The sequence below is a fragment of the Capronia coronata genome (assembly GCF_000585585.1).
Source record: "Capronia coronata CBS 617.96 chromosome Unknown acBCG-supercont1.2, whole genome shotgun sequence".
Taxonomy (NCBI): Eukaryota; Fungi; Ascomycota; class Eurotiomycetes; order Chaetothyriales; family Herpotrichiellaceae; genus Capronia; species Capronia coronata.
In genome coordinates, this window is record NW_006912894.1 from 3,657,804 (window position 1) to 3,669,920 (window position 12,117).

The 12,117-nt window shown below is 53.4% G+C and overlaps 6 protein-coding genes across 6 annotated transcripts; 2 read left to right on the forward strand and 4 right to left on the reverse strand.

The window, feature by feature from the left end:
* Nucleotides 1-51: 51 nt before the first annotated feature.
* Nucleotides 52-510, reverse strand: A1O1_02996 (uncharacterized protein; the record flags this gene model as incomplete). The annotated part of the gene is made up of 2 exons (XM_007723904.1): nucleotides 52-311; nucleotides 372-510. The coding sequence occupies 2 exons, from the start codon at nucleotides 508-510 to the stop codon at nucleotides 52-54; spliced, it is 399 nt and encodes a 132-aa protein (XP_007722094.1).
* A 1,240-nt stretch (nucleotides 511-1,750) lies between these two features.
* A1O1_02997 (uncharacterized protein) lies at nucleotides 1,751-3,728 on the forward strand (the record flags this gene model as incomplete). Its single annotated transcript, XM_007723905.1, has 2 exons — nucleotides 1,751-2,545; nucleotides 2,607-3,728. The coding sequence occupies 2 exons, from the start codon at nucleotides 1,751-1,753 to the stop codon at nucleotides 3,726-3,728; spliced, it is 1,917 nt and encodes a 638-aa protein (XP_007722095.1).
* A 143-nt stretch (nucleotides 3,729-3,871) lies between these two features.
* Nucleotides 3,872-5,476, reverse strand: A1O1_02998 (uncharacterized protein; the record flags this gene model as incomplete). The annotated part of the gene is made up of 1 exon (XM_007723906.1): nucleotides 3,872-5,476. One exon carries the CDS (start codon nucleotides 5,474-5,476, stop codon nucleotides 3,872-3,874), a length of 1,605 nt encoding a protein of 534 aa, XP_007722096.1.
* A 315-nt stretch (nucleotides 5,477-5,791) lies between these two features.
* On the reverse strand, nucleotides 5,792-6,936 carry A1O1_02999 (uncharacterized protein; the record flags this gene model as incomplete). Its single annotated transcript, XM_007723907.1, has 2 exons — nucleotides 5,792-6,834; nucleotides 6,897-6,936. The coding sequence occupies 2 exons, from the start codon at nucleotides 6,934-6,936 to the stop codon at nucleotides 5,792-5,794; spliced, it is 1,083 nt and encodes a 360-aa protein (XP_007722097.1).
* Nucleotides 6,937-7,691: 755 nt separating this feature from the next.
* Nucleotides 7,692-7,913, forward strand: A1O1_03000 (uncharacterized protein; the record flags this gene model as incomplete). The annotated part of the gene is made up of 1 exon (XM_007723908.1): nucleotides 7,692-7,913. The coding sequence occupies one exon, from the start codon at nucleotides 7,692-7,694 to the stop codon at nucleotides 7,911-7,913; it is 222 nt and encodes a 73-aa protein (XP_007722098.1).
* Nucleotides 7,914-9,139: 1,226 nt separating this feature from the next.
* On the reverse strand, nucleotides 9,140-12,060 carry A1O1_03001 (uncharacterized protein; the record flags this gene model as incomplete). Its single annotated transcript, XM_007723909.1, has 2 exons — nucleotides 9,140-11,149; nucleotides 11,200-12,060. The coding sequence occupies 2 exons, from the start codon at nucleotides 12,058-12,060 to the stop codon at nucleotides 9,140-9,142; spliced, it is 2,871 nt and encodes a 956-aa protein (XP_007722099.1).
* Nucleotides 12,061-12,117: the final 57 nt, after the last annotated feature.

Below are 12,117 nucleotides of genomic sequence, written 5' to 3' on the forward strand. Positions count from 1 at the left end.
TACTCCTTTTATGCTTGTTCAAACCGCATGACTATTTCCAGTGCTCCGACCTCAGCGGATGTTCGACCTCACATCGTCATTCCCGGGGTTTTCTGCGGCATACTTGGCGGAGATGTCTTCAGGACCTTCGCCAGCCTCGCCTTGATCGAAGTCTCCTGCCTTTGTCGGCCTCCCTGTTCCCTTCTGAATGCCACCACCTTCTTCCGGGGGGATCTCGCGGTTGTTGCCTGCGCCGGACACTTTGCTGCCGTACTCGGCCGTGCTCCCGGGGAATTTATTTGTTACTGACTGGTCGATACCAGATTCAACGGCTAGTCACTGGTCAGCATGTCGATCAAAGGAATCTCATGTGTAAGGGTGGGTGAGCATACTGCTGACACTACCTCCGGGGACGGTCTTGCCACCGAACCCGCCGTCTTGTGCTCCATGCTTCAGCTTTGGGTTTGCGAGGTCTTGTTCTGCTTTGGCGGCGATGTCGAGGAGATCTTGACCCTTGTATTGCTCAGACATGGCTGTGGTGTGAAAGCTGTGTTTGAGGTATTTGGATGCTTGAAAGTTCGTTTAGTGCGAGAGAAGTTGGTTCTTGGAATTGAGTGTTGGTTCTGCTTTGAGGAGGTCTTGTTGGGAGGAGAATATAGATAGATGTAAGAGAGTCGTCGAAACGAGAAGCATTTGTATACTTCGCCTATATCGATGTAATGTCATGGTGGAGGACTAGTGATGTCATTGGTTCACGTCATAGAGGAACCATGCTAAGTCTGTAAACAGTAAGGTGCGAGTAAAGGGTACGAGGTAGGATCCATTTACGGAGAATCATCATCATTCAACGCGCAATATGCTATAATTCAATACGGGGAAGCACAGCGCTACTAATATCATGACATCGGGTAGACTCTTCTAGGAATAGAACAAGGCTGACCTGGTTGATGCCTGCGATGCGCAGTTCATTCACAAAGAGGAAGTGTCCCCTCACACATTCGTTACAAAATATACACACTCCCTCAGTTCACAGCGCTGAGTTGACTTGCTAGCACCTGTCATGGCCACCGGAAACAACACATGGAGTGCAATGCTTCAAGGTGAGGTGCAAATGAATAATGCTGATGTGTGGTGCAAAACCTGCACCGTGAACGCTCTGCATCCCTGCGGTGACTCTGTTCCTTCTATAGTGCCCCGGTGATTTCGAGTTCTGCCAAAGCCTCCCGATTGACTTCCTTGCTACGATCAAGGCCATCCTCGCCCCCAGCCGTAGTCAGGGTCGTGTCGGGAGGTAAGCCGTCGAGAGTTGTTGCCCACTGGCATCTTGTCAAGACCCCTGGCCAATCTTTTGCAATACTTTCACTCCCTGGGAGAAGAGGAAGTCGCAGCTGCATCCGGTATGCCGGCCTTTCCCTCTACGTTCTGCGAGCCTTTACCATTCCCTGGTCACGCAGCTTTGATTTTCCTGCGATCCCCAAAAGAAGAGCCAACAACATCATGTACATTCTATCGTGCTATCACATCCTCACCTGGGAACACCATGTCTCAACCAGCGGCAACAATCGACGTTGCATCCCTCAGTGCTCTGAGCCGCCGTTCCTCTGTGTCTGCAATCCCGCGCCCGGCATCCGGCACTTCGCGCCATGCTACTCCCACCAGCAGTCGAAGAGCCGGCGCCACTATTCACTCGGATGCAAATAGCTTCAACCCCTCACATCTGCACAGAAAGTCGTGGCATCCCAATGATGGTGCTCCTCCCACCTCGTTCCACATGTCCCAGCCGTCTTCGACGAGCTCGGAATGTCTGTTGCCATACAAAGACAGGGGTATGAGAGATCTTTCAGGCATCCAACAGCAGTTTCATTTGCAGGAACTCTCCACGCAGTCTCTGGATAGGCCTGAAGGGCTTTCCGCACCTGCCAGGGACAGATCTGTGGGCCACCCCATGGGTATTCCCAAGTCCAAGACCATGAGCAGTCTACTGTCCTCTCCACGCGTTGCGACGCCTAGAAGACGCCTGCTTCAGCCTCTTGGCCCACCGCTTCCGAGAACTCAGACCTTGGGCAGCTTATCATGCTTCGGCCCTGCAAGCTTGACACCCTCGCCTAGGAAAGCCCCCTACGTTGCAATGCCTTCATTCCATCGGCGCCATGACACTAGCGAGATAAACATGACAGACGCTTTGCAGGAAAGTAGGATGACGGAGAAAGAGGTGCAAATGATGAAACAGGTGCAAAGAGAGGCTGCTGCAAATCGTACTCGTCTGAGAAACTCTTTCGGCAACTCTCCGCAAAAGGGCAATTCTGGTCCTGACCGCAGCCAGATCTCAGGCCCTCCGACCTCAAAGGGAATCGAGGATATCGCTACCATCAGGCTGCCGGCCAATGATAGTGGTAACGCTAGGCATCTTGGAGGCTTCCAGAGGAGTTCACATCATGGACCTTTTCTGTTTGTCAATTCGACCATGGCGAATTCGAATGGTCCTGACGACGGCCCACCCACTACAACCACCGTCGGCAGCACCGCCAGCTCATGCCAAAGCGAAGGAATGAACCATATCAACCAGGTCAGAGAGCCAAACTCTCTCCGATGTTGCATTTACCGTCCCGTAGCTGACAACAGAGCAGGTCTATTCGGCGGAGAACTCACAATACTGGACCGGTCGTTATGTGTCGCTATGCGATCATCTTCGAACGGAAGAGATGAGCCAGGCGAAGAGCCTGTCGCCGTTGGACACGACCAACCGGAAAGCGGAACATCTTCTCGATAACAGGGAGAAGGATCGAATGAGGACTGCCCTCAACGAGCTTAAAGGGTCCTGTAGGACAAAGGAAGCGGTCGACAGCTTCGAGGACTTTGAGATACAGTTGCTCAAGAAGTTCGGAGTATCACGTCAAACACTCCACCGAACTGGTAACTTCTCAGTTGGCGATATCAATCATGACAGGAAGGAGAAAATTCCAGGTCGCGCTGGGTTGAAGCCTGTGACGGGATCGAATGCACCGCAATCGCCACGAAATAGTTCGGCAACCACGAGTAGAATCTCGAGTGTCAATGCCGAAGCTGTCATGAGTCTTCGATCAAGCAAGTTTTATGGCAACGGCGGTTTTGCGAAGAGCAAGACAACTGGCAATCTGGCTTCTCTTCTTCCAACCATACCAAAGAAGCAACCCGTTTCTACGTCCAGCTCTGCGACGATGCCGAGTACTGAAGTGAAGACTTCGCTCAGGAGAAGGACATCTTTCTTTGACCGCTCTCCCGAGACCCTGAACGAGTCACTGAAATGTCGAAAAGATCAGGCCGCACCGAGGGCAGTTGAGGCATCCAGGAGGTCAACTCCTCGTTTCTCGTCTTTCGGGTTCCCCAAGAGCGAAAGCCAAACCAGGCTGCTGTCATCTTCTCGAATTGCTGTCCGACCAGAGCAGGACCGGTGTGAAAGCAAGATTAGGAAGGTCAACGCTTTCGACTCAGTGGTTGGATCCTTGGACTGCGCAATGCTTGAAAGTGGGCATCCACTACCTCCCCTTCCAACTCGAGACACTGGGTCTCCTCGAGTACACGTTGTCAAGGTGCCAGGTGGAGGTAGAGAAAAGCTCGTCAAGTCTCGGCGTAAGGTCGACCGCCAGATCAGCGGAGAGATTGTGAGGAATTTTCTCGGGGCGGGAATGAGAGAAGTGAAGAAGATGGGGCGCAGAGTCGGTGGGTGGGGAGGTAGTAGCGAGGACTTGTTGCTGCCAGATTACAAGTAGGAATGGGCTTGAATGGAGGGCTGACATGGATACAGAGCATCCTTGTACAAGACCGAACTACGATCGAGTCGGACAAAGCACCCAGCCTCGTACGCAAAGAATCCTCATAGGAGTACTAACATTCAGGCAGCAGTTATATGGTCTCAGGTAGGTATCCAATGTATCTCCAATGGGATCTTCCTTGATCCGTCATCGCCCTGGTCGGCATAGATACCCACCTTTTCGAACCTTCGGGGATTGTGGCTCGCGTAGAAGACGGTGCTATTCCGATAAGACAAGACCACCGGCCTTTCCGGGTCGGAAGAGAAGATGCTCTGCACGGCACTGGACTTGGTACATTCGAATTTCCCCGTAACCCCGTCGATGAGACACGGGGAGTAGCTCGACGAAAGGGAGAATAAGGCAGCGTGGCCCGGGTCGACGATGTCCCTTTGCGCCTTGAAGGTGGCGCATGTGCCAGAGGTATACCAGTCGCCGAGGCGGATTAGACAGCCTTCATCTTTGTCTGCCAGGGCATCTAAGCTGGGAGAGGTAGACGTGGGGGTTGAGCCAGAGGGAGAGGAGGCCACAGCAGGATCGTCAAGCACATGGACTTTGAGATGCCCTTTTCCTGAGAATGGCGCCGCTGTTGCAGTGGCTGTAGCTGTAGTTGATAAGCTTCTCGTGCCGGTGGGAGCGGGAGGCCACCCAGGCTTGTGACCCGTAGATTTCGGCCGATATTTGATCCCCTGTCTTGGACAGTTTGAAATCACTCCATCGGGGGCTGTTGGGATGAAGATCTCGCGGATGGCGGATTCATTCAGGAATGGAGAATAAGTTGTTGAATCGGACAGAGGTGCTGATACCACGTCTTTGACCCTACTGCCTTTTCCGCCGTCACCGCGTCTCAATTCTGTTCTGAGAGACCCCATCACTGCGAAGTGATACCATACTTCATCGAGTTCGCCGAATCGGTTACAGCGAAACGTCACGGGCACGCCGTGCGCAGATGTTTCCATGGCATCTTCCAGTTCGCGGAGGGTATAGGTCGCCGTGGTGGAGGGCACGATTCCCGCGTCGGCGAGGAGAGTGTACGTGTCAAGAGTCTTAAATAGAGAGGTCGTTTGGATGATGTAGTCCAGGACGTCGGGGTAGTTGCGATCCACGGTGGAATGACCAGATGTTTGACCATGACGATGATCATGACCGGTAGCACTAGCATCGTCATCATCGTCATCATCATCAGCATAACAGGTCGGTTCCAAAGTCGAGATACAAGTGCCATGCTTGTTCCACTCGTGAGCCCAGAGATGCGCGTTATCCCCGTCCAACGAGAGCCAGTATTCATTCATAAAGGCGAGTAGGGGACCACTCAATTCCGGCGGCGCCGCGGCTTTCAATGCTGCGGGGATATCGTCGTGGCGTCGCGAGGAGTCGCAAAACTGATCGAACCCGCCTGTGCACAGGTCCGGCCAGAGACCGTGGATGGTCCATGAATCTGGCGCGCCCAGGGCCGGCGAGGTGTCCCAGAACTGGGTCTGCAAGAAATGGCCGGATGGGTGGTTGACGCAGCAGGTGTTGATGTCCCGCGGCGGAGGGAAGGGACATGATCGGACTGATGGGTATGGACATTGTTGGGTGAATGGAACAGGGTGTGGATTGAGTGATTGGCCATTGTGGTTGTTGATGTTATTGTTCCTGTTTGGAGAGAGATTGAAGAGTGAGGAAAGTAGGGGAAGCTGAGAGAGACTTTGAAATAGAGAAGGCATCGTAGAGTCAGGAGATGCGGCAAGGTATATAAATATCGGTTCTAGACATTCTAAGCCATCATGGACGAAAAGTACATCAACGGAGGTGACAGTGTTACTAGTATGGTTGACAACAAGGGGGAAGACGTTGAGGAATGACATCGACGAGGCTACGGCACGTGTCAAGGCTGAGAGCTGCATCGATGATGTAATGCATTATTTCCATCCTTCAAGGTGTCAGGGTCGCAGCCTTGCTCTCTTCTTTATTTCATATGACAATACTCCATTCAAGGACAGGTTTTGGTCAATGTGTCTCCTCATTTTTGTAGTTCCTATCTATTCGTCATCCTGGGGATATTTTGTGCCGCCCTGCTTTCGAATCTCGTCCATCATTTCCATGACTCGAATGGTCTCCTTCCAAGGCATGATCGGACTCTCTTTTCGTCCAGCGGCAATGTCTAGGGCAGTGTCGTCGGCCTCGTGGACGAAGCCATGGCCAATGTCGGTGTAGTTCGATCTACTGGCTTCTTCGAACCCGCCGCCGTCCTTTTTCTTGGTATACACTGTGAAAGACGCAGGGTGTGACGGAGCCAAGCCTGTGACATCGATGTAGCCCTCGGTTCCCAGAATGCGACAGACGACGTCGGAGGGGGCATCCGACAAGGTCGTGGAGGTGATCATCCCCTGTCGTCCGGACGATGGATAATGCAAGATCACGCTCGACAACACCTCAACTCCGTTCTTCTGGGTCTGAGCGGCGAGGAGTTTAGGGGTTTGCGAGTTCTTCGGCGAGTCCGGGTCGAGAGCCAGAATGGCCCAGGTGAGCGAATACACACCGATGTCGAGCAATGTGCCGGCGCCGAGCTTGGGATCCTTGAGTCGCGACGTCTCCGGCAGTCCCGCAATGTCCATGTAGAAGCCGAAGTCGGACGACATGCGAAACACGTCGCCAATGACTTTGTCTTGGTGCAGCAGCTTCGTCAGATCCGCGACGAGCGGTCGGTGCCGGAGCCACATGGCTTCATGGACATAGACGCCTTTCTTGGCCGCGGCTTCAAAGACCTCCCGCGCTTCTCGGGCGTTGATGGTGAAGGCCTTCTCGCACAAGACGTTCTTGCCGGCCGCGATGGCGTCGAGGCAGTTCTGCTTGTGGAACGAGTGCGGCGTGCCGATGTAGACACAGTCGACGTCGGGGTCGGCGTACACTTCGGCATACGACGAATATATGGCGGGCTTGGAGTTGGGACAGTGCTTTGCTGCAAACGCCTCGCCCTTTTCCAGAGACGACGAGCCGATGCATTGGATGACATGCTTGACGTTCGCGTCTGGCCGGTCAAGCGCCAGGTCGTCGACAAACCACGATGCGATGAACCCGGTTGCTAGACAGTGTCAGTATGAACAGGATTTGTTGTTTCGTTTCGGTTGGATCACTCCATCTTACAGACTATGCCCCATCGGCAGGTTGGCTTTTCGGAGGCCATATTTGCAATTTACCTAAAGACTTGTAGAGCCTGAGATATCTGCTAGAAACGACATCCGGGGGATGGGCATGGACAGCGATTTTGACGACGATGTCGGCTCTACTCCGGCTGTACTCCGGATAGTACTCCGCCAACTTTGATTAAAGAAAGGCATTTCGATTCCTTTCCAGCAAGCCTTTTATCCACGGCGGAGCCGCGACCTCAACAGATGGAGTGGAGATGATGGTGGATATGTTATCGTCAGACGCTCATGTATGTACCAGAGTTGCAATTCCCGGACCCTGGCAGCACCGTAATGGCATAAAAAGTGCGGTCTGACAGAATCCTATGCTGCCCCGGGACTCCGTCGCGTTTTCTCCGACTCCGACCGGCTCCGTTTCTCCACCAACCACAAATCAACCAATCATACATTCCATCAGCCAGCCTTCTTTATCTTAACTCTCGTCGAATGATAGTAGGTGGTTGGTACTAACATTCTATATCAGCGATTGCAAGCTACATCACCCCTCTACCAAGTACTGGTACTTCAAGTCACAGATACGTAGTAACCTGCGTCTTTGCCCTGGATCTTTCCACCTTGATTCTACGATCCCAACACCCTGAACTACCCAGAAGCCCATCAAAGCGTCGCATACCCCTTTTCCCCGGTCCAGCACGCCTCGTTCCCAACCACAACAAACCAGAACAACGAACAACGAACAAGCGCATCAATTGATTCCTTATTAGTTTCTGTCCTTTGACAAATATTGTCACCCATGGCCAAAATTTCCATTTTCCTCGGATACCTCCACGCGCTCCTAATCCAAGTCCCCCAGCACGGATACCACAACATCTCACGCGTCTTCCAGCCTCAGATCCGAAGCCTCGCCGACAGCTTGACCGCTAATACCAGCCGTGTTGGCAAGGAGATCGAATTGCAATCTATGAAGCCTAAACAGACTGGAGGAGCAGGAGCAGGAGCAAACAAGAACGCATAACGACTCAAAAGACAACAATGAGCAGAATGCTAAGGAGAGCCATTATATATGTCTTGTGTGGCTGAACACAGAGAGGTCGATGAACGAAGGAATGAATGGATGAATAGGGAACAGGAGCCCATGAAGGGTTTGATGAATGGATGAGATTACGAATTGGAGGAACGAAGGAAATGACTAATGACGGATCAACGGGTCGACGGATTGAACAAGGGGAATGAGAGCACGAAGCGTAAAGCGCGGCCCAGCTGTGAGATTGAACGAACAACTGAACAAACGACCCATTATGAAGCAGCGCTCGACGCGGCAAGAGACAAATGCTCTGAACCGCTCCTACAGCGTCCAGATACAAGAGTAAGATGGTGGGCATGCTCTTTTACCCTCAATCTCAATCGTAGACACCGCCAACTACACAGCGCCGGGAGAAGTTGTCTCCAACGACAGGAAACCATCTTGGGGTACCGCACCCGAACTACATCTGCTCTAAAGCGAACTCCGCCAACGATCCATTCCTGGCTTGCCGAGTGAAAATGGGATCCCTTGGCAAAAGGTGTAGTCGACAGCAGAATTTCTTCACCAAATGAAAAAACAAATGGCGGTCTGACAAAATCAATTTGTGGGATAGGATGCAATGATGTCAAAAGCCATCGAGCACAACACACTCTGTTAGCACGACCCCTGGGAGGGTCTGCTACCACCATGGAACCGTACTCGGCGACGAGATCGCGAAAGACACCAGCCCTATCACGTGGATCTTGCAGCTGTCATCGCCTCCGAGGCTTTATCTTGAGCGTCTACTCCAGTGCAATCTCTCAATCTCTGCACAGAATAAGGATTTCTGTGGACAACTTCGGCGATTGACTTTGTACGTGTATGGACTGATTGAGTTGGCTGCAAGGGCGGCACTATCGGAGATGCCAGCGATGTTCTCTTTGGGGTTACTACCTATTGAGCCAGACGAACTTGCTGTGATACCTTTCCTGAACGGCAGACCCAAGCAGCATGATGTCCGCGTCCATACCCAGCGACCCAGGTACATAGACACCAGGTAGCTGAGGCTTTCCTTTCCAAGTCCGTCCCGTGCTTTGCTGCAATGAACTCGTACAAACTTCACAATGAGCACCTTGACTCCCCGTCCCTAATCCCAGCCTCGTAACCTGACATGTGAGTTTGATGTGATGATGTTTCTCGATACACAAACCCGCCCTTGGAACCTGCTCTGCTCAGCCTCAAATATGGCGATGTCCTCCCTGATGATACAACTGCGCAACAGTCTTGGGCTCCGAGCCTTCAGATCGCTCGCCCGAAGCATCCGACAGAAAACTGTATCTGTATCTCTCCCGTCGATCGTGATCACGGTCACGGTCACGATCACTACCACTGCCATCCTGCTCTCTGTCCCTCAGCGCTCTCAGATCATGGTTTCCGCGTCGCAAATGCAAGACACGCGCGACACCAGTCTGGAGTTCGTCATCATCACCATCAACGTAACCGTCTTCTTCGTCATGATGATGACCGCGGTACTCACGCTCTTGCTGCTCGTTTCCGCCTCGCTTGCCCGTGACTCCGACTCCGACTCCGCGAAGGATCCTCTCAAATTCAGTCTCAGTCTCGGTCTCACTGCAAGGGAGGGTGGAAGCGTTCAACATGTCCAGAGCACACACGCTCTTGCGGTAAACTTCACGATCACTGCTGGCAACGCTCTCCGCCTCGTCGTCGTCGACGTTGTCGTTGTCCGAGCCCGACAGTCTGTCATCGGTAGCATCTCCTGCCTGGGATGGACTGTGGATAGACAATTCGGGGATTTTGCTGAGAACCCGTCGAGCCACGGTCTGGGTCTGTCCCAGGATACTGTGCTCTAGATAATCCGAAGCGATCTGCATGGCATTTGGGCTCTCGACAGCCTGTGTGATGGCGGCCAGCCTAGCCGCCGAGGCGAACTGTGGCTGTGGACGGGCAGGAGGTTGTGGAAGAGCTTTACGCGTGTTGATCGGGGACGCGAGCACGCCATGACGCTGCGTGGCGCCTAGGGAATCAGACCGCGGGCTGATGCCTACATGTACCGGCAACGAAGCCATCGAGCCGCTGCCACTGTCGGAGCTATCGACCGGAGTGTTGGGGGTTGTCTGCGCCTGTCGACGCCTCCCCAGCGGCGAGACGTTTCGAAGAAACGATTTGCTTTTCACCGGTGCGACCTCCTTTGACGAGTATCTGGTGTCCAAGGGCTGGGTGGTGGCATCATGATGGGACGACGTGAAGCCAATCATGCTCTGGCTTGAAGGCAATGCAGGTCTCCGCCCTCTCTCCTTGTCTCGGTCCATGCCAAAGAATCTCAGGGCTTTGGAGGTGGGACCGGCTCTCGCCGTCGCTGCTGAAGGCATGTCCGGCACGGCAAGGCCGGCTTGGGTCTGAGAGATGATGTTCTTCACGTCTGCTCGTCGCGCAAACACTTCTTCCCGAGCGCTGCCCAACATCTGTCGCAATCTGGCGATTTCTTCGTCGCGTTGCCCGATTTCCAGCGTGTGTGCGATCTTCAGGCTCTCCATGTTCCCGCGCAGCTCGTCGTAGCGGCCTGCACTGCTTTCCAATTCTGCAATCGACTCCTGACTTTGTGCTAGTGCAGCTTCACATTCCTCCAGTCGGCTAGTCAGGGTGTCGGTGTTTTGCACGAGAAGCAATACCTCATGCTCGCGTTCCTTGATCACTCTGACGGCGACCTCGTATTTGTTCGTGTACACGTCCAAATTGCGAGAGTGTTCGTGGATCATTGCACTCTGTTCGTGCAAGAGCTCTCGATATTCCTTAGCAACTGCCTGGGACTCTCGGACCTCTTTCGTGTACTGCGCAATGGTAGACTTCGGGACTCGAACATATGGGATCGACTCGTTCTTGCAGTCCGAGTAGCGGGCATAATCGGAGATGATCTCCAGGACTTGTTCGGTTCTCGGCTCGTTGATCGAACCCACCCAGCTTGAGACGTAGTCGTGGATGAACGATCCTAGGATGTGTACAATGTCACGGATGGTATGCGTCAAATCGGCATTCGTTCTGGCCTGTTCCGCAATCTCCTCGTCTTTCGCCTCCATCTTGTTCAAGGCTTCTTCCACCTGTGCCTCCAGCTCTTTAAGACGCTCATGACAGACTTTTGTATCGCGCTCCACGAGCGACTCTGCTGACTCGAGGACTTTGTGGTAAGACGTGGCGATGAGGCGGATTTCGTCGGAGAAGCTTTTCAGATCCTACGACCGATCAGTATGGCCGCTGTGTAGGCGGTCGAGACGAGACTCACCTTCTGAAATGCTATTTGGTTCAGACTAGACTCGATCTTGAGCTCGCCCACGTCGTTCAGCAGATCTATCATCTTCTGAAACTGCGCTCGGACGGCAGGTAGCCAGAGTTGAGTGACCACGGAAGGATTGCATTCAGGTAGAGAATCTAGTAACTCGTCGATAGACATGGCAGAGAGCGGTTTGGTAATCGAAGAATCGCCCTCGTCGGCGCGACTTCCAATCACATATCCAGGCATCGTGCTGTCGGGAGTGCGGTCGTGCTTTCTCAAGGGGGTGGTTAGGTTGCGGAAAGTCTCCATCGTGTCTACATCCGAAGAAAGTGATGTGGACAACGTTGGTACAGAGCTTACGGTTGAGTCCTCCGTGTCTCTGCGCACAATCCGAAGTGAAGGCGGAGGTGAAATCGGAGTTGTTTGCGGGAAGCCTTGACTGGGTTGGAGAAGTGACCCAGGTAACTCGACAGGCGGTGAATTGAGCGGACTGATCGGTGTCTCTGGCAGTGAGCAGCATGGTGCGCGAGGTGCCGCAGACTCATGGTGCGATGTCCATGGTGCCGACCCGGGACTCAAGTCGCGTTCCGCCAGATACGACAGCCCGAGGCGATCGGTAGGCGTGTTGGGAGTCCAGAGGCCGCCCAATCCAATGCTCGACCCTCCGTAAGCAGGAGCAGGCCATGTTGGATCATTGTCACCGCCGCAGAAGATTCGGATCGGAGGTGGACGTCGTCGAGACTCGGACTTCTTCGAGGGTGGTTGTGAAGCAACATCCGCCACTTCTCGACCACCAGCTCCCAGTTGTGGTAGGACCAACCCGCCCAGTCCCCCATTAGGGACGGATCTCTTTTTGTCCGATGGCTTCATGGTAAAGAACGACGCCATTACAGGTATGTATAGAGTGAACGAGCGGGCAAAGCAAGC